At 37.4% G+C, this 21,732-nt stretch overlaps 1 protein-coding gene across 2 annotated transcripts in view; it reads left to right on the plus strand.

Moving 5' to 3' along the window:
* Positions 1-690: 690 nt before the first annotated feature.
* Positions 691-21,732, plus strand: part of ITM2B (integral membrane protein 2B) — a 32,404-nt gene continuing 11,362 nt past the window's right edge. For both annotated transcript variants that reach the window (XM_051987338.1, XM_051987339.1), the window contains exon 1: positions 691-1,040. In XM_051987338.1, the coding sequence (XP_051843298.1) occupies positions 924-1,040 (117 nt within the window). In that variant the 5' untranslated portion in view covers positions 691-923. The remainder of the gene's footprint in view (positions 1,041-21,732) is intronic.

A 21,732-nucleotide genomic window follows, 5' to 3' on the forward strand; every position in this document is an offset into this window, starting at 1 on the left:
AATGTCTGCATTGTATTCTCTTTGGAGTTAGGTCACATACATAAAAGTTTGGGTGTGAGCTTTGTCCCTGCGCGAGAGAACGATCTGGGTTCAAATGTGGTAGAGTTTAGCAACAGAAAGAATCGCTTTTAGAGGCTGATCACAACAGGAAGACTGACCGAAGAGGATGAAGAAGAGGAGGGGGAGGGGAAAAGGAAGGAGAAAAAGAAAGGGAGATGAAGGAAGGGCGAGAGAAAAGCGCCTCTGACTCAGGTAACCGCCCGTGGGTGGAACCCACACAGTCAGAAAAGAAAACTGATCTCTGGGATAAGGGGCATTTCTCTCATCGAGCCAAGGGGAGAAGTTCGAAGACTCCCCAGTGCCAGTCCCCTTAAATGAGTAAACTGAGGCATGGATCAGACTACACCTGTAGAAGCACTCCCCGGAGAGGGAGTGCAAGGGACTGAGACCCAGCGGTTTTAGGAGACCCCAGAAAAAATTGGCTAGATTACGCTTAAAATAAGAAACCGAAGGGGAGGAGGATCCAGTTACTCGCGGTCGGTGCGGCTCCCCCGGCCGGCTCCCCAGCCCCGAGGCGGTGCGGGCAGCTTTGCTCCCTCCTCCCGCCCCCGGAGGTGGATCGCCCCGCCCCCTTTCCCGCCCTTCCCTCTGGGTGCTTGAGCGTCCACCGCCTGCACAGCGGGAGCTTGAGAGCTGGAGCTCTATCCGCAGCGGCAGCAGCAGCAGTAGCAGCAGCAGCGGCGGCGGTGCAAGCGCAGGCAGAGCCCCCAACGGACGGACCTTGCTGTCCGGTAGCCCGAGCAGGGACCCTTCGCTAGCTCGGAGCCCGGGCGAGGAAGGAGGAGGAGGAGGCAGCAGCCGCTTGCAGGCGGCCCGCAGCGAGAGCCACCCCCCACCCCGCGAGGGCAGCGAGAGGCCGCGCCATGGTGAAGGTGGCATTTAACTCGGCTCTGGCCCAGAAGGAGGCCAAGAAGGAGGAGCCCAAGAGCGGCGAGGAGGCGCTCATCATCCCTCCGGACGCCGTCAGTGTGGACTGCAAGGTCCGGGCGCGGGGCTGCTGGGGAAGGGTTGGAGCGTGAGGGGGGCGCGGTGGGGGGCGCCCCTGGGAGAGCTATTGGGATGAAGGCTGGGCGATTTAGATCTAGTTGCAAGGATCGTAGTCCTGTTGGGGATCCCTGGCAAAATGGGGGTGAGAGGGTGAAGGAGAGCCGCCAAAGCTACTTTCTAGAGAAACCTAAAGGTCCCCCACCTCCTCCAAGAAGCCCCCTTTCTCCTTCAGCCCTGGCCGGCTCCTTTGTAAGAAAATGCGTGTGTTGGAGGGGGAATGGCGAGCGCTTTACTTTGCTTGGAAAGCCGAGGACTGACGGGAGGCAAGCTAGCTTGAAAGCTCTATGCCCTATTTGCTGTCATTGGTGCAGTCGGGGCGGGGAGGAGGGCTGGGGCCGCGATCCTTGCTGCTGCGTGCACTGGGGGGCTTCGCCCCTAACCTATGGCGGTACTGTGCAAAACAAAAACATCCCGTCCCTTCAGCCGAGTTTGTCACTTCCTCCCCCCCCCCCTTATAAATAAATCCTAAAATGGCTGACATCAGAACGAGCCTAAACCTCGGGTTCTTTTTCTACTTTCGTTTTGGAGCAGAACAGTCCTTGGACTGAAGCCAGCAAGCTGTAAGCCTCTTATTTAAAAGCATTTTCTTCCTCCCTTTCTTTCTCTCCGACCCCCCTCCTCGACCCATCCTTATTGGCCGCTGAACTTAACCGTGGGGGAGAAGGCGGGCGGGCAAGTTGGTTGGAGTGAGTGAGGAGTTAGTTGATTTTATAATTAAAACAATATCATTCCTATCTAAGATCAGCAATTGTTATGAGGCTGTTATTGGAAACTGGCCATAGGTTCCACCCCCCTCAAAAAATTTAGAAGCCTGTGAATAACACTTATTACTAGATGAAACTAAATTTTAGCAGCCCCCTCCCCCTTCGCCTCCAGTTTGTTTTTGTGTAGAGAATTACGTGGTTAGTAATCTGCTTTAAAATGACAATCATAAAATCTGGAATTCTTGTTTCCATTGGATAATTATTTTTCCTCACTAAAGCTGTTTGAGAAACATTTGTCTTGTGGTACTTAATACAGAAATAAAAATAACAGGAGGAGAAGTAGAATAACCTTTTGCCGGAGTTTCTTTTATTTTTGTAGCTAAACAGAAGAAACTCCGGTAAAAGGTTATTGTATTAGTCCTTGTGTTATTTTAACTTATGTGACGAGGATATTTTTGCAACTTAACAGACTAAATTATTTCTGCCAACTTTTAAAAGAAATTTGTTGTGGGATACTTTCCCTTTCTAATTAGATAATATGCCTTCTAATAATTAAAGATTCAAACTTTTTTTTAACTTATAAAGAAAGCCTAATTGTCGTGTGCCGCTTATGGGTATTGTTGGCTGTTTTTCAAGGTTTTGTGCAATTGTAACAATAAAAATTGAAACGGGGCTGTAGTCTTGGCCAGTTACCTAGAAGAATTGATATAACTGGATGACTGCCCCCTTGCCCAAAATGTTGTAAAGGGGTTTCTTGTATTGACTTAGGTCCCTTTCAATTCCAAGATTCTATGCTTATAAAACATTCATAACTTTGAGTCACATAAAATTAATTTAACCTTGCCCATGCTTTTTTGGTGTATATATGTGGAAGTGTAAGAGATTAAAAACAAAAAACCCCAAGCTTCAAAAGTTAATTTTGTTTTGGATTGTCTTTAAAATGGAAACAGTGAGCCCACTCCCTAAGTGGATTAAGAGGCTGTTCTGTGCCTGTTGCCTTCCTGAATCCTCTGCAAAGTCCTAAAATAACATACTTAATTCAGATCTAATATAATGTAATTCCAGGAGCAGATTATTTGAACATTTGTTTTTATCTTACATTCAAGTCTTCTTCCCTATTCTCCCCTCCAAGTGCTAAGTATTCCACCAATATGGTTCAATATAGCAAGAAATCTAAAATCTGAAAGAAGAAAACTGTCATCACAAGACTATATCTATATTGACTCCTCCTTAAAAAAAGAAAAGAAAAATCCAGAGGAAGAAATTGGGTGACATCATTTTTTGGTGAAACCTTACTTGTCTCTGAGCTTGGATCCTCTGGGAGAACTGAAAAATCTTTGGACTAAAATCAGATTTTTGTTGGCTGGAAAGCCTTAAAATCAGCCCCTGATAATTTTCTCATAATTTCTGGAACAGTGAGCCTGTAGGGAAAGCTTCAGAAGTTCTCCTAAGTTCACCTTCAGATTTGACATTGTAGGCACTTATTAAAAGTAATCTTACAAAAAACACTGTGGTTTTCTAAACCTTTTTCTATTTTCTAAAAGCGACACATCAAACAAAAATACCAGGACTAAGCAGTAAAGGCCGAAGTCCTGCTTTGTAACTAAGGCAGTAATCAGTGAATTGGCAGATACAGATGACTAACTCTTTTTGCAGCTCCGAACTGAAAGGGGCCTTTTCTTCAATTTGTGACAAAATATTGCTCTGCCTTAAGAGTGGGATCTTTCTAATCAGTCATTTACATGTAAATTAAAACCTTATTTCGGGGTATATTTTTGTAAAAGAACTTCTGAGCCTTAAAAGCTTGGACAATAACTGCAAAATCAGTATTTCCTTTAAGATTTTTATAGTTCCATGATAATGATTGTATCCAGACCATTCTGGATATTTCTGCAGCTGGTTTCTCAAGATAAAAACACAGAAGCATTGTCTCCTATGTTTGCTACTTCCCTTAACTCCCTTGAGTAGATTAGATTGGATAATTTGGGCCTAAACCCCCTTGGAACCAGTGACCACAATACCCTTTATAATAGTGACCCCTCTTGATGCATTGGTAAATACTTTCTCATCTTCTCTGCTTTGCAATCCCCTCATCCCCCACCCCCTGCTGTTTTCCCCACAGGCTCTTTCTAGCAGGTTGGAGACTTGGAGGTGTTGTTTTGTTTTCCATTGCCTATTGTTAAATTACCTTGTCCCATTTTGATCCAGATTTGTTGTCCCCCTTGGATTATTGTGAATAATTCTGTCTTTACTTTTTGTTTTATATTCCCACTTTTCTGTTGGCCAAGCCCTTTGAAGGGGAAGGGGAGGAATAGAAGTCAATAGATAATTAGAAAATGTAGAGGGTATCCTGAGGCTTTCAAACTGATCCTTCCAAATTGGAGACTGCTTTTCACTTAACTCTGGAAAATAGGTGTGCTATGCATTTGTAAATACTGAAGAAAATATGCCAGTTCTAGCCCCTATGTTATATAATTATACTCAGCAGGCATCATGTGGTAGATATTTTGTTGTTGTAAAAGCGACAAATACTTCCTCACTCCAATCAGATTTCAGTTTACTTCCTTCATTGTTAAGTTTAGCTTCTGAGAAATAAGGACTTGAAAAAGAGAATATATGAATGCTTTGGGCAAAGTCCTTTTTACTTTTCCCAGTTTCTTTTTCCTCTTTGTAAAGTGTGAGTGCAGGTTGCAAGTCTACAGTTCCTTCTAAAAATTAAGTAAAGATGGCCTCATCTCTGTAGGTTAGTAATTGGGAAAGTACTTATTCCTCTTCATGCTTTCAAGGACTCTCATGAAATTCTGTGTCTCCCATTACTCAAGTTTATCTTTGTTATATTATCACTTTTTTTTTCCCCCCTCATAAGGCAACTAGATGACTCAGTAGATAGAGGGCTAGCCAACTTGACCCAAAGTCCAGAAGACTTTAGTTCAAAGATGACTGGGTGATCCTGAGCAAATCACTTAACTATTATTTTTCTCCTTTTCTTCATCTGCAAAATGGGAATAAGAAGAGCATCCATTTTTTAGGGTTGTTGTGAGGATCAGATGAGATAATATCTGTGAAGCTCTTTACAAACTTTAAGGCATTCTATACATGCCAGTTAATTATAAAATTAACAATTGAGGGAGGTTGGGAGAAATTTCCAGGGTTTGGAAATGGTCCTGTTTTGGTTTTCTCAGAGTTGTGTTCTTCTTAATATTGCCTTAATACATATCTTTTCTCTTGACCAGATACTAACAAATATATTATTGTTGACAGTGTTTCTGATTATTGGTTGGAGGATTGTGGGAAAATTCCACTTCGTCACTGTAAGGTGAATTTACTTGTCTGAAGTATTCTCTGAGGCCATTTCACTGCTAGAGTTTGCACCCTTAATTGAGCTTTTCAGAGTTAATGATTGATTATTCACTTGTTCAATCCATTTATGGTGCCTAGGGCTTTAAATTTGTTGGGTTTTGTTTTTGTTTTTGTTTTGATATAGAAACTATCTTAAGGGTTATGAACTGAGGTTGTTTTAACTTAGTTTAAAGGATTATTTAATATTAGTGTACAAAGAAATTTTAAAACTTAGTAGGTTTTTGGTGTAGACAACATTTTAAGGTTTATTAAGTGGGGTTATGTAAAGGGTTATTATTGTGTACATTGACATTTTAAAAATTCTTCTAGGACAGTTATTATTTTGGTGTAACTGCCTTTTGGCACACCTATCTCCTTTTAAGTCTAAGCTCATGTGCCATCAATACAAGCTTTTTTTCTTATCATTTCAGTTAGTGTTTTCTTCGGCTTGTCCCTCTTCTTACCCTATTACTTTATATTTAGGATTTTAGGATCTTAGAATAGCAGATTTTTGAGCTGATAACAGACCTCATTGATCATCTAACCTAACTATTTCATTTTGTAAATATGGGTATGGAAACTATGTTTATTTATTTATTTTTTTATATTCTTAATAGACTGGCATCTTCAAAATATGACCATTTATGGTTTTGTTTTGTTTTTTCCGTTTAATATCTCCAGATCCTAGGGGCTAACTTCATTTTACTTTATGCAGATTAGGTGTTTAAAGTCCTTTTTGAATTGAACTGAATTCTATTAGATATAGTATTTAAGAAGTTTTATTTTGGGATTTTATTTATGCCTTTTTTAGTATTATATTTATTTCTGGATCAGTCTTTTCCTTGTTGAAAGTGATGGGGGATTGTTTGTTTTGTTTTTAAAAGGAGAAAAGGCGGATCAGGAAAACTAAGAATGTTCTCAGGCTGTGACTGTCCATTTCTTGAGTTCATCACTTTCATAGTATAAAAAGGATGGCTAATTTTTCTTCTCTCTATTCTATAATAGTCATTATAATTACAAAGGGAGAGCCTTTGAAAGAAGCCATGATATAGCTGGAAGGGATTTTAGAAATCTCCTGTTCCAATTCCCTTATCTTACAGATGAAGCTGAGGCCCAGAAAAATTATGATTTGTCCATGGTTAAACAGATAGCAAGTGTAAGAGGTAGAATTTGAACCCAAGTCCTTTGATTAAACATCCAGGATACTGTGTCTCATAATATGTTGCCCCCATAAATGTGATCCATGATATTAATGTGTAGAGAAAGGACCAGAAAGAAATCATCCTTTTCAAAATAGACACTGATTAATTTAACCTCTTAAACTTATGAGACACTATTTTTAAAAAACAAAAAACATAAACTTGCTGCAGCTTCTGCAAACCAAAGGACTTAGATGGTTTTCAGCTGCTTTCTGTTGAGTGAAATTGATTTGCCCAGCCAAATGAAATTTGCACAATTAATTTATTTCATTGTAAACGGAATGTTGCACATACTTTGTAGTATGTTTGTTAGTCTTGCTGAACTTTTATTTTTTCCTCAGTATTTGCCACAAAGGATAGCTTGCTCTGGGGGTGGAAGGAAAGGGATGTTTTTCAGAAACAAATGTGATTTGCAAGACTCAGAAACATTTAATTCTTGCTCTCAAGAAACTTGGTAAGTTTTATAGGAAATTGTCTGGGTTTTGTTTTGTTTTTATTTCTTTAAAAAAAAACCTAATAAAATGCTTTTATATAAAGGAGGTACATAAGAAGAGGATTTGAGAGTATCCTGTTTGTTTCTTAGGACAATTGCTATTTGAAAACTAATTTTAATACTATTTGTGTCCTTCAATAAATACTTGTTTTTGAAATGAAAGACTTTTCAAATAAAGCCGATTGTTGTTGTGTTGTTGTGTCATCTTACTGGACATTTTCTGAATGTTGGCAACAATTGAGTGAATAAAATCCTTGAAAAATAAGTATAGTCTGTTATAAAGTTGTTTTAATTCCAAAGGAAAACCAATATATCTCATTTGAACCCCCTTTAAAAAAAAAAAGCATTAAGAATAAATTAATGGTACGTTTTGTATCTGTATATCTTCTATATGCTTAAATTCATTTCTATTGTGAACAGTGTTGGTTTTTTAATGATAAATTCTGTTCCTGCTACCATGGTAGAGATATATTTTTGTTTTTCACTAAGTACTAGCTATTCCACAATCCTGGTAATTGATTGGTAGCAAGATAATTTTGTAACATAAAACTTAAGTATAAAGCTGTTTCAGGATGAGACCAAGTTTTGCTTTTTTATTTGTTTTGTTTTTTTGATGGTGGAAAAATGGTCATTGAATTATAACTTATACCACAAATTTATAAATACCTCAGTTTTCATGGAAAATATCTTGGGAATTCCTATCTAAAGTTATAATCTTTGAACTTCAGTGTGTGTATAAGCAGAAAAGTTGTTAAGATGAGAAAAGTAAAGATTTTTTAAAAAATCTTGACTGAATTAAGGATAAATTACTGTAAACTTTTAACCTCATATTTTCTACTTTTTTTAAAGTAAGTTTTATTGATTAATATTGCTTCATCTCCCCATACTAAAAAGATAATATAAAATCAAGAAAAGTCAGTTAAAATACAAAATGGTAAACCTATTAGAAATTACATGGATCTATGACTTTCAAAACAGAAAACAAACTTAAACCAGAAAAATGTTTATTAAATTTTATCCTCCTTTAGTTCTGCATTTCTTATCTTTATTGGCAACAGCTAGTTTCTCTTTGTAGTATTTCCTTTCTATTGACTTCTCTTTTAAGCTTTACCTCTTCCTTAATGGAGAGTGGGGAAGACTTGGTTTCAGCATTGCCTTAACCCCACCCTCCATTCTGCTTACCTTTGTCACCTAGGAGGAAGGCCCCTTCACTACCTTCACTATTTCTGGGCCTATAAAATGAGACCAAGTGAAAGTCAAAAGTTTACAACTTATAATTTTATGTAGCACTTTCCATGGATGATTTCATTTGACTCTCACACCAACCCAATAGTTGGAGTCTAAAGATATTTATGAAATTACAGATATTAACATTCCTACCTTACAGATGAGAAAACCAAGAGGTTCAATGACTAACAGCTGAGTGCTGGTAGGATTTGATTCCAAGGTTTCTCCTGACTAGCACTCTCCGCTGCTACTCGGCCTCTCATCTCTAAATTTATTTCCAGTCCCAACATTCCATGAGTCTGAGTTTATTCTCCTTCATTCCAATACTGGGATCTGTAACATTTTAAAGCCTGCCAAGGTATTGGGCTAACAGCCCAGTGAGCTTCAGCAGTGGACATAAGCGAAAGGATGGTCTTTTCTTTTTTTTACCCTTAATTTTTTATTTATTTTTAAACATTCATTTTTTAAAATTCTGAGTTCCAAATTCCCTCCCTCCTTCCTCTTCCCCACCCATTGAGAAAGTATCAATTATACATGTGAAGTCATGCAAAGCATATCTTCTTATTAGCCATGCAGCAAAAACAAACAGCAAGAAAAATAAAGAAAATGGGGGAAAAATGCTTCAGTCTGCCCTCACAGTCCAATAGTTCTTTCTCTGGAGATGGGAAGCATTTTTCATCATGAGTCCTTCAGAATTGTCTTGCAGCATTGGTTTGTTCAGGGTAGCCAAATCTTTCACAGATGATCAGTTATATTATTGCTGTTACTATGCATAGATATTCTCCTAGTTTGTTTACTTCACTTTGTATCACCTCATATAAAGTCTTTGAGACCACCCCTCTTCATTTCTTATAGCACAATGTAGTCGGTCATCCAGCACAACTCATTCAGCCACTTGATGGTCATCCCCTCAATTTCTGATTCTTTGCCATCACAAAAAGAGCTGCTATGAATATCTGTTATACAAATGTGTGTTTTTTTCCTAAAATTTTTTAAAATTCAGAATCGTTGGTCAGAGTGGAATGCTACTAGATTTTATTTAGGATTGAAGAAAATTCTAGGTCTTTCAGAATCTGGCCACAAGGTTTGACATTTGCCACGTTCATATTATGGCTCCTCAGTGCATTGTAAGAATGTGGCCCCTCACCGGAGCTCTTTCTTTCCGTTTTAATTCAGCTCCTGGAATGGTACTAGTGACACTTGATACGATACTCCTGTAGCAAGGAGTTCAAGAGTGCCAGAAAAACCTTCCATCCATGTCATGAGAGACTGATGGAATTTAGAACTAGAACTTAACTCCCTAATTTTGCAGATGAGCAAACTGAGTCTACAGAAGTGCAGTCTTATCCCAGATCCCTTGAGTTGCTCTTTAGTCATGTGGACCCCAGCTTATTTAAAATAGATCCAAATAGAAGTAATGATGAATTTCTAAAATAAATACTTCATAAAGCATTTCTGTGAGAGGAATAGAAATATATTTACCCTAACTCATCTCTATTGAATGATGGTTCGTAGAATTTCAAATGTTTATTGAATCAAATAAGAAAAATTCAGATCACCTCTTCTGGACTCTTGTGTTTTCCTATTAACACCAAAGATCTTGCCTTAGTTCAGTGGCTCTTGGCCTTGCTTTCTTTCCTCAGAGAGCACTGTAACCTACAATATTTTGAATAACATTAATTTTATTTTTTTAATGCTAAAAATTTTACTTTGTGAACTTTGTAGTTTTTTTTAAGCTTTTTATTTTTCATAACATGCGGGGACAATTTTTCATCATTAGCCCTTGCAAAACCTTGTGTTCCAATTCTCCACTCCCCTTTCCCCATGTTCTCCCCTAGATGGCAAGTAGTCCAATATATATAACATTCACTTTAGCTTTTAGATTTAGTTTGTAGCACGGCATGATGGAAAGAGTTCTGACTTTGGGAGTCGTGGGACCCAAGTTAGAAACCAAACTCAATTACTTAATCTTTCTGGATTTCATTTTCCTTTTCAAATGAGGCAGTTGAACTGGATGGCCTTTAAGATCCTTTTAATTTTTGTTTTCCTTATGGTTCATTGAACTCTTGGGCTGAATGATGACAACTTATGGGTCCTTTAGTGATTGGTTCTAGAATAATTAGTTGATTTTTGTGGTCATGGGATTAATTTCCACAAATATTTGGTTTCATTGCCCTTAACATACATGTTATATGTGATCTATAGTGTCAGCAAAGTGGATGAGTATTTGTTGAATATATCCCTCTCCACTCCCTATGGAATTCTTTGGGTTGCTTCAAATCATATGGTATTATCTGATCACTTTTACCAATAACAAAACCTGAGGCCCAGAGGGAAAAACTTAATTGCTCTCAGTCACATATTTCCTCATTCCAGCATTCTTTCCATTCTACTACACTAAAATACATGTATGACATCTTTTCCCTTAAATACTAAGGCCAATTTAATAAGTAACATTCTTTTTTGTCATCATTCATATTTGGTTGGTGATTGTGCTAGGCTCAAAAAGAAATGTCAACCTCTGTTATTACAAAATAGAATGGATGTTTTTGTTTGTTTTGATATATATACATACATACACATTTATTAATATGCAATTATAGAAATGGTTTAAATTATGCATTGTATGTAATTTTTACATATGATTTCAGTCACTTCTATAATTGTATATAAAATTTTATTCACACACATATATGGCACCTAGCACAATTGCCTAATACATAAATTAATGCTTAATTAGCTTGTTCACTTGACATTTATTCTTGCCATATAATCGAATAATCAACATAGGTGAGAGCCAACTTGCCATTGATCTCTTCCTTTATGATCAAACAGGTTAGCGGAGTTTCAATATAAATTTGCAAATTTATCCCCCAAAAGAGATAAATAAGGGAGTAATTATTTCTTTGTGAAAGGACTCACCAAAGGATTAGTTTTTCATTGTATAAAAGGAAAAGGATTTCTCCTTTATCCCAGCAGATGGCCTATCGAAACACTTCTTTGTTGATCTGTTTATAACAAATTTTATACAGTGAATAATTCTGTACAAGTGTTTTCTTTGGGACCTGTCCATATAATAGATAAGCCGAGGTTTTGCTTTCCATCTAGTAGTGATTTTTCCAACCTCAATACAACCATCTATTGTAATAAAAAATACCAAAAGATCCAGGAAGTTAGGAAAGAGAAGGGATGAGGGTGTGGTTTTTTGTTTTGTTTTGTTTTGTGTTTGTTTATTGACCATTCATTGACCATGGGCCAAGAACAAATTCTTTGTTTCCTTCGGTTCAAAGCCCTTTTTTCATTAAAAAGAGAGCTTGCATGGCTTGTTTTGATTCTGGATCCTAAAGCCTGGAAATAAATTACACCTAATTTAACAATTTCATCACCACCCGTCAGCCCATATGGTAGTATGTGAAATGAATGCTACACTAACTACATTAAGCCTCAAAAAAATTTCCTTGTCTACAGGATCTTAAGTCTCTCTTCTTCCCTTAACTTCCTTAATATTCTATATGACCTAGATTTGGATCCCAACCACTCTGTTACTTTTTAGATGTGTGATTTTAAAGTTAAAGGAATTTCCTCACCTATAAGATGTTTATAATAATGTCTGTACTATCTGTCAAGGTTGTTGTGAGGTTTAGATCTTGTTTATGTAATCAATTAGATTATCTTGATCGCCTTCCCCAGTGATATTTCCACCCAATAATCTACTGCATTCTAGTGATTCTGAATGCCTTCCATTCTCCTCTTGGCTCTCTTTTATTCCCATCCCCCCTCTCCCCAGTCCAACTCCCTACTTTAAAACTACCCAGCAAACCCTTTTACTGTATTCTCTGCAATGCTTGTTCCATAGATAACAAACCAGATAACAATTTGAATTTATTGTATTCTGCCTCCCTCCTGGTGATACAACTTCCCTGCCTATACTTTGCATCACTAATTGCATTTAACTGTTGTTGCAAGACTCCTTGTGGTCATGGTGGGGAAGTTTTTATTCTTTTTTCTTTTTCCTCTGCCATTTCCCTACCATTCTGCCATTTCCCTACTATAACTGCCACCTATCACCTAACTCAGTAGCCTCTCCTCTTGGATTCATTTTATTCAGTACATATTTAATACCTAGTCATGAATCTGGTATCTGTTGGCTACTGACTTCCAGGGTATGCTTTCCTTCCTAATTCCCGCCTTCATACTAGGGGTACACACTTCCCCTGTCCTAGTCTCTCCATCTCATCAGCTCATAGAGATGATGGAGCTTTTGATTTTGCCATTATCCACAAAGATTCTTACGTCTCTGTAAACTCAGAAATTCCTTTCATCCTATCACAATCTGTTGTCATTCTACTTTGACCCTCTGTCTTTAAAATTTGTTTTCCCTATGACTTCCAGTTTGTTGACCCCTTTGTTCATTATCAGGCCAGCAGCTCTTCATTGATTCACTGCAATGTCTTCCCTTTCTCCTCTTGACCCCATCTATGAGCCAGATCTACTCTACATTGCCCTCCTCTGGATACCCCATGCCCTATAGAAGATCTTGCCCAATTTGGGGTCATCCTCACCACTCCCTAGATGTAGTCATTGGTAAAGTCTTGTCATTTCCATTTGAGATATGGTTGGTATAAGTCCCCCTCTCTTTGTTTGATATTGCTGCTATTTTGGGTCAAACCTTCCCATATCATCTCATGGATGAACTATTGCAGTGATCTGCTGATTGGTTTTCTTGCCTAAAGTCTTTTCTCTCACTCCAGTCCATCTTTTACTCAGTTTTCAAACTGATCTTTACAAAATTCAAGTTCGATCATGTTAATAATCCAGCGGCTATTTGTGACTCCAGGATCAAATATAAAATTCTCTGTTTTTTAAAAGCTCTTAATGTGACCCCTTCCCACCTTTTCAGTCTTACTATACTGTCTTTGCTTCCATACATTCTATGAACCAGTTAACACTGGTCTCCTGGGGTTATTGCACAGGATACTCCATTTCTGAATTCTAACATTTTCACTGGCTTTCTTCTATCCCTTCTTATCTCTGCCCCCTGGTTTCCATGGATTCCTTCAAGTCTTAGCTAATATTCCACCTTCCAAGATACTTTTCCTAGCCTTCCTCAGTCTTAATTAATGCTTTCCTTCTGAGATTACCCCAATTATCCTGTATGTATCTTGTTTGTACATAGCTGTTTGCATGAGGTCTCCACTGTTAGGCTGAGCTGGAGAGGAAAGGCTGTTTTGCCTTTTCAACACTTGGCACAGTGCCTAGCACATAGCAGATGCTTAATAGATGCTAGATGATTGACTCAATATAAAGTATTTCGTGTACCTTGACAGGATATATAAATATATGTGATGATGGTTTTAGAGATAGAAAGAATGACCTTAGAAACTATTGAATCCAATTGTTTTGTTTTACACTTTAGGAAATCGTTATATGAGAATTATCTACTTGCCTAGGGTTACCTAGGTAGTTGAATCCAGATCTTCCTGTTTCATTGTCAGCTGTTGTTCATTATATTGGCATTTGGATCTATATCACTTTTAGATTTTAGATTTAGATTTAGATTTTGGTTTTGGATTTGTTTTTAAGTAAAATGTCAGCTCTTGAGGGCAGGTATCATTTTGTTTGTGCTTTTAGTGCCTTGCCTGTAGCAGGTACCTAGTTGAATGAAAATTCTTCCAACTATAACTGTTTTCTTTTGGCCTTTATCACTTTGTCCAGATTTTCTTTTAAGTTAATGCTTTTGAGGGCAGGTAACTCTTGTATATGTATTAAAGCAGTGTCCCACTATTAAGTGTGCTATCACAGAACAGAGCAGTCCATTCCATTACCTCCTGAACACCTCTTCCCTGGCATGAGCAAATTGCATATTTGGAAAAAGATTAACTAATGAAAATAAACACTCTTCAAGGAATCTAAAGTACCTACTATTTGCAGAGCTACAAGCATGGTCTTAGCTTAAACTTTTAATGTGGAAGAAATGAAATTTTATGGCTCTTAACTACATGTAAAGCCCTTGCAAGTCTGATTGGAATAGATGATATTTGTAATTGGCAGTGCTATTTCTATACAAGCATATAATGTCCTTAACTCAAAATGAACCAGGTGGTTCTAGGTGGGATTCATCTGTTTCAGCTTTTAACATATGCAAAGTTAGCTGAAGAGTTTTACTGAGTGCCTCTTCTTCAGGTAAGAAGGAATTGGGGTCATCTTTTAATATAGCTTCCTTCTCAAATATAATTTGCATAAGATTGTGCCTGTGGCTTAATGAATTATATAAGGAATTAACACCATAATTAGAATAATTTTTTTTGTTATATAAGAAGAAATGATATACTTTTTCATTTAAAAAAATTACTTAAATTCATGGATGTTTAATAATTTTCATACTGGCGAGTGTAATAATAGTAAACTAGATAATGCTGCCAGAATTTCTATCTCAGAAAGTTATAGGGGTAATTGATTGACAATTTAAACTGGTTCTATTTTTCATTCAAAATAGTCTGTTGATAAACATTTTCTAAGTGTTTACTATGTACCAGGCACTGTGCAGCTTTTTGGGGCTACAAATAAAAGGTAGCACCAGCCATCAAGGAGATTTTAGGAGCAACTCTACCCAGTTGGGAGGAGGCCCCAAGGGAAAAAAAAGGTATTGATGAAGGATGATTACCAAGAGTGATGTAGTTTTACAAAATGATATGGTTCCTATTGGCATAATCAAGTCCAAAGCTTTGCAACTGAATGGGAAATGAAGAGGTAACTGACCTTGGGGACCCTTCTTAAACAATACTAATGTTCATCTTTATGCCAACAGTGTTATCCTCCTTAAAAAGATGAGATTGGAAGATGGCCTTTCAAGATTGCTATTTCTTTTGTACTATCTTTGAAAAGGGAAACTTCACATTTGTCCAAATGTGACAGGAAAACACACTTTATTGTCCTGTTTGGTTACTTTAAAATCAAAATATACACTGTTAGGAGTGAAATATTAGTATTGAGACTAATTTCTTTAAAAATATAGCCTTCCTGTGTTAAGTTCTCCAAGAAGAGAAAACTGATGTATGAGTATGATGTAACATTAACTCTTTGTACTTGCCAGTTGGGGAATTCTGTCTGAGTTTATCTCCCTGCAGTTGGAAATTTGCCATTAAAAGCTCTGAGTAGATCTTTCACTAGATTGTTACTTTCAAGCCCTCAAATATAGACTTAGAAATAAATTTTAAACTCCAAAGTCCTCAAGGTCTATCCCTTCTGTAGTATGTAGTTCTCCTAATAAATTGTAGCATGACATAGTTAACTATTAGCTTCAGGAAATATGCAATATCATAGAAAAGGGCTTACAGCCTAATTTCTTTTAGTTCTGACCTAATTTCCTATACTAGGAACACTATTCAGAACTGGACACCTAAACATTTATGCTGATTTTAATAGTGTCTAATGATATATTGGTACTCATAGACTTTCTGATTCAGTTTTTTTAAAAATTTTTATTTTATAATAACTTTTTTTTGACAGAACCCATGCCAGGGTAATTTTTTTACAACATTATCCCTTGCACTCGTTCTGTTCTGATTTTTCCCCTCCCTCCCTCCACCCCTTCCCCTAGATGGCAAGCAGTCCTATATGTGTTAAATATGTTGCAGTATATCCTAGATACAATATATGTTTGCAGAACTGAACAGTTCTCTTGTTGCACAGGGAGCATTGGATATTCAGAAGGTAAAAATAACCCGGGAAGAAAAACAAAAATGCAAATAGTTTACATTCATTTCCCAGTGTTATTTCTTTGGGTGTAGCTACTTCTGTCCATCAGTTATCAATTGAAACTGAGTTAGGTCTCTTTGTCAAAGAAATCCACTTCCATCTGATTCAGTTTTTTAAATATCACTGGTTTTTCTGTATTATATTTTTAATAAAGTTGAGCTTCCTTTTATTCCACTGTTTCTTGGAAAGATAATTTTTAAAAATTTTAATAGATTTCTTTACTTGAGGACATAATTCTTCAAGTAACAGTTTAACCTTGTTCTTTGGTTTTTTCTGTAATGGCAGATAGGTATAATGAATGGAGAATTGGCCATGAATTTAAGCCTCATGTTTGACACATCGTAGCTGTTTGACCCTGAACAAGAGCCATGAACCAGTAGTCCAATTTTTTGATCTCAGGAATCTTTTACACTCTTAAAAATTATTGTTTATATGAGTTACATGTGTTGATAGAAATTATAAAAATAGTTTTGAGAATTTTGTTAGACTGTGAGTTACAGAGAAGGTTCCATCTTTGTATAAGAAGTTTGCTCACCAGGGAATTCCCTCACCTGATAAAATCTCTAATCCTTTTTTTTTTCCTCCCTTCAAGTGGCTATTTAATTCAGTAACCTTGATGTTAATGTTTTATAATATTCATAAAGTTGTGATAACAACTCCTGATTTAACTATTAAGGTCAGTATTGTATGAAAGCCAAGTATTTAGAGAAAGTCAAAAGCCTGGTATGGAGCTGTTATTTATAGAAGAAGAAAGGAAACATAGGTTATTTTCTTTCCCTACGCTTATTTTTGTCACTATAGTTTAAATTGTAGCAATCTTTCCTAGCAAAACCAAATTGAATTATTAAATATAGCTATAAGTTAAGATTATAGGAGAATTTGGATTCTTGAAGATGTATGTTGTCCAGATGCTATTAGTAGTCAGTGAACATTTATTGAGCACCTGCTATTTGCCTGATACCAAGGATATGAGTAGGTAAAAAGAAAGTCAGTTCTTGCCCTCCAACTGTTTACAAAGAGAATGGTGGAGTTTAGTAGTATACTCAAGGGGGAAATGAAATATCTATTCTGGACTCCCTCCTTAAAAGAAGATTTTGAAATTCCTGGCTCACTGTGTACTCCACTCTGGGGACTAAGGGTAGTGATGAGATGTGAATATGAAAGGTTGACTGGATTTTGTATCTTCCATGTGATTTGTAGATCTGCATGGTACCTTAGATTACCTACCTTAATGGCTCCCTAGACCCTGGTCTTTTTCAAAAACCAGAAAAATGAGATCCAAAAAAGAAAAATGATTATCTTTGCTCCACAGTTAATGGCAGAATTGCTCTTTAAATCTAGGTATCTTGACCTCTAAGGCATTGTTTTGATTAAGCCAGGGAATGGGGACAAAAAAGATATTGAAGTAGATAATCTGAGGTCCTTTGCAGTTTTATTTGCAAGTGGAATAATGTTTGACTAAGAAAGTGAACAACCACTTTACCAAACTTTAACTCAAGTTGTGAACAGTGATTTCACTAATCTAAGTTGAAGGTCCCCACAATAGAATGTTCAACCTTTAGAAAATATTTGAATATTTTTCTATACAGAATTTCATATTAGATGGCTCTGATCTAACAAGTACAGAATGGGAGAAATAACCTGTCATAATACCATTTTGCATATCAGTTCCATTGTTAGGACTTTAACATGAACATATCAATCAAAAAGGGAGTGGGAGAGAAGGACCTCTCAGAACAAAAATATCCCTAATTGCTTTATTATTAATACAGAAGTTGTTTGTAAATAGGAGAAATTATTTGTATATTTGTATATTTGTAATAGAATATGTATATGCATATGTAATATTTAAATTGAGTAGTATACAAAATAAACATTTATAACAAAACAATTTATAATATTAAAAATCATGGTAAGTATGAAGAATACCAGAAAATACAAGACCTTTCTAAAGTGGAGATCACTAGAATCTAAAGTATAAGTTAAATATAGGGAATTTCAAAATGACTCGGGCACTTTTTGTGATTCTGCTCTGTTAAACTGTAGGCACAGAATAGCAAGAGTTGTATGTGTGATTTTATCTTTTATTCGTTATTTAGTCTATTTTTGTTGGTTTTAAAATTGTACCTTAAATTTTTTTTTGAAACAAAGAAATTAGAAATTTTGAAAATAGGGAAATTAGGAATTCTTTTTTGTCTTTCTTTGTGACCCCAGAGTCTGGGAATATAAGTACTCTTCCATTTTATAGATGAGGAAAGCAAGGCCCATGAAGACATATTTCCAGTCTTTGATTTGGATATGAGGTAAGATAGGGAGTAACTAGGAAAATTATTTTATTCAGTCTGACTCTTTGTAACTTCATTTGGTATTTTCTTGGCAAAGATACCAGAATGGTTTGCCATTTCTTTCTCCAGATCATTACACAGATGAGGAAACTTGAGGAAACAGGCTTAGACGACTTGCCCAGGATCTCACAGCTAGTGTCTCCACTCCACTCCACCTGACTCCAGGCCTGACACTATTCATTGTGCTACCTAGCTGTCCTTAAAAAATAAAATGTCATGGAAATTGGTATGTTCAGTTCAGGAGGCATTCATTCTTTCATGTGTGCAAAAGATCTAGATTCTGATTCCATTTCTCCTTACTGTGTATCCTTGAACAAGTCTTCTCCTTCTCCCCCGTAGGATCAAGTACCGTCTTCAGTTTGGCATTTAAAGTTGTTTACTGGCCTTCTTCACACCTTTCTAGTCACCTGTGTGTACACACACACACACACACACACACACACACACAGTATCTCTCTCTGTCTTGTCTTTCTCCCTCCCCCCCTTTCCTGTCCTCCTTCCTTCTTCCTTCCCTGTGTCTCCGTCTGTCTCTCTCCATCTCTCGCTAAAGATCCAGCAAACACTGTTTCTCTCTAACGGTGCCTTTGCAGCATCTGTTGCCCTCTGATCTTCTCCACCTCCCCCATGCCAAGAAAATACCAAATGAAGTTACAAAGAATCAGACTGAATAAAATAATATATCCTATCTTAACTCATATCCAAATCAAAGACTGGAAATATGTCTTTCTTCCTATCCCTGCTCCTCAGCTTTCCAGGCTCCCTTGCTTCTGCAGGCAGCCCTCCCCATTCCTCATGCCCTCTCTGGAAGTCAGCTTCCCTTGCCTCTGTTTATGGCTGGCACGTGCCTCCTTATTGCTGTGTGGGATTTTTGAAGGTCAGGGACTGTTTTTTGGTCTTTCTTTGTAACCCCAATCTCTGGGAATATAACTAGATACTCAAGGATTGTGTAAGGGCTAGAAGAGGACAAAAATCCAGAGCCTAACGGAGCAGTGGAAAGTTCTGGAAGAGGAATGAGAAATAGCTGTCCCAGGATTGTGTGACCCCACCTAAATGGAGGGCCTAGGAGGAGGGCCTCCCTCTCCTCTTCCCCTCCCCCCTCCCAGAGGGAGGGACTCTGGAGAGGAGGAGGGACCTTAATTCAGCATTTAAAGAATCCATAGTTTTGCACCGCTCTAGTCAAAGCCCATTTATTACCTGTCAGCAGCTCTCCTGTGATGAGTCTTGAGGTATATAGTGGATGATGTGTTGGATTTGGAGTCAGGAAGACCGGGGCTCAAATTCCCCTTCTCCACAAAGCTTGTGTGTGACCACGAGCAAGCTTCGCTTTTCCTCAGCTACCAAAACTAGCAGATCCTGGCTCACAGACTTGTGAGGCTCACTCGAACGACGCTGGTCAGGGGCTGTGCAGACTTCCAGCGTGGTCTGCAAAACTTTCATGGGTCCTCAGGGACAGGATTCGTTGCCTGCCCTGTCTGCCTTTTGGGTAGGAGTTAGGAAAATCCGAGAGAATGGCAAAGAGGATGCTCCAAGGACCCTCGGAGGCCGGGACTGTCTACTTGTGTCCTTTGTGTCTTTTGAGTGCCTGGCATAGAAACACAGAATAGGTCCTCCACAAAGGATTTGTTTGTACATGGGATGGGGGTGCATCAGATTTTTGCTAAGCTTAGTTTTAAAAGAACAAAGATTGGAGGCAAGATGGTTCCCTAAAGAGGAGGGGTCATCCTGAATGAAGATGAGGGAAAGCAGCCAATGTGACTTTGGCTAGCCTTGGTTGTGAGGAGGGGTCATACAGTGAGAACTGAGTGTGGACCACAACAGAGTATTTTATTTTCACTTTTTGTTGTTATTTGCTTGTATTTTGGTTTCTTTCTCATTTTTTTTTCCTTTTTATCTGATTTTTCTTGTGCAGTATGAGCATTGTGGAAATATGTATAGAAGAATTGCACATTTAACATATATTGGATCATTTGCCATCTGGGGCAGGGGTGGGATAGAGGAAGGGAGGGGAAAAAATTAGAAGGCAAGGTTTTGTAAGGGTGAATGTTGGAAATTATCTATGTATATATTTTGAAAATAAAAAGCTTTAGGGGCAGCTAGATGGCACAGTGCAGAGAGAGCATTGGCCCTGAATTAGGAGGACCTGAGTTCAAAACTGGTTGCAGACATTTAAAACTTCCTAATTGTGTGACCCTGGGCAAGTTACTTAATCCCAACTGCCTCAGCAAAAAAAAAGAAAGAAAAGAAAAGCTTTAATTTTTTTTTTTTTTTAAAAGAGAAGTCATACTGAATGAAGATGAGGTGTGTAAAGTAGCCAGTCTGACTTTGGCTAGCTTTATAGACAGGGAAAATAGGGGGTCAAAGATGGCCATAGTGATGAGCCTGCTATACTCAGAAGGATGTTTCTGTTCTCACTTGATTGTATTTTTAAATGTCCCAGATCTTTTTAGGGAATTTGACTTTTTTTTTTTTAAGTACATTATTAGTTCAGAGCCTTAGAATGTGATTTAGGTGGGGTAGTGGATAGAGTAAAATGTCTTTGTTGTGAAGCTCAAATGAGAAAATACTTGGAAAACATTTTATAAACCTTAAAGATTATATCACCGCTAGTTGTTAATGTTATTTATTAAATATTTTTAATTGGATTGATTATACTCTTCTGTTAAATGTTAGAGTACATATTCTTACCACATTATTATTTTCATGTTTTCACCCTCCAAATCAAATTGTTTTATTCTAGTTGGTTAAAATAAGGGAGGCATGTTTTTTCTTTACTACTTCTTTTTTTTTTTTTTTAACCCTAGAAATATATTGCCCTCTAGAGTTCTGCATCCTGAAATGTTGATTTGCTCTACTATAATATCAAAGTAGGTTTCCTGAGAGTTTTTTTAAAAAAAACCTTTAAAAATTCAACCTATAAAGAAGACCTAAATAGCAGTGTCTGGAGATATGAAGTTACCTGTTAGTTTGAGAACAGAGGGGAAAAAATATGAAAAGACTACAGTAGGTTTTTTTTTTTTTAACCTGGGTTAGATTTATAATTAATGACACATTCTGAAGGCCTTTAGGGGAAATGGTTGAGGTGACCTAAATATGAACTAACAGAAATACTGTAACTGAATTTCTTTTATTTCACTTATATTTTACTTGATTAAACAGTGACATTTTACCAGATAATGACAGTTTCCAAGAGAATTTGTCTCGCTCTTAACACAATGCCACACACATAGTAGGCTTGTACTGCAAGTGTGTGTTGTAAAGGTTGACCTGATTTGTGTTTTCATAGGGAAGTCCTAGGGAGGAAACCTCCTCTCCCAGTATTCATCTATCTGCACCTGCTCCTTTTAGTCTGAGAAATTTGCCTGTAAATGTAAGGGATGTAGGTGATTTTGGTTCTTATATCTAGTAATGGTTCCCTCACATAACTGAAAATTGCCCACTTTCTGGGGAGGTGGTGCAGGTAGGATTAATGGGGAGAAAGATGCAGAAATCCATTCTGTAGATTATAAGGATTTAGGAAACTTGAAGACTGGAGCCTTCTCATCCAGATTGGCGCAGTTCAT

Source organism: Antechinus flavipes, chromosome 3 (assembly GCF_016432865.1).
Source record: "Antechinus flavipes isolate AdamAnt ecotype Samford, QLD, Australia chromosome 3, AdamAnt_v2, whole genome shotgun sequence".
Taxonomy (NCBI): Eukaryota; Metazoa; Chordata; class Mammalia; order Dasyuromorphia; family Dasyuridae; genus Antechinus; species Antechinus flavipes.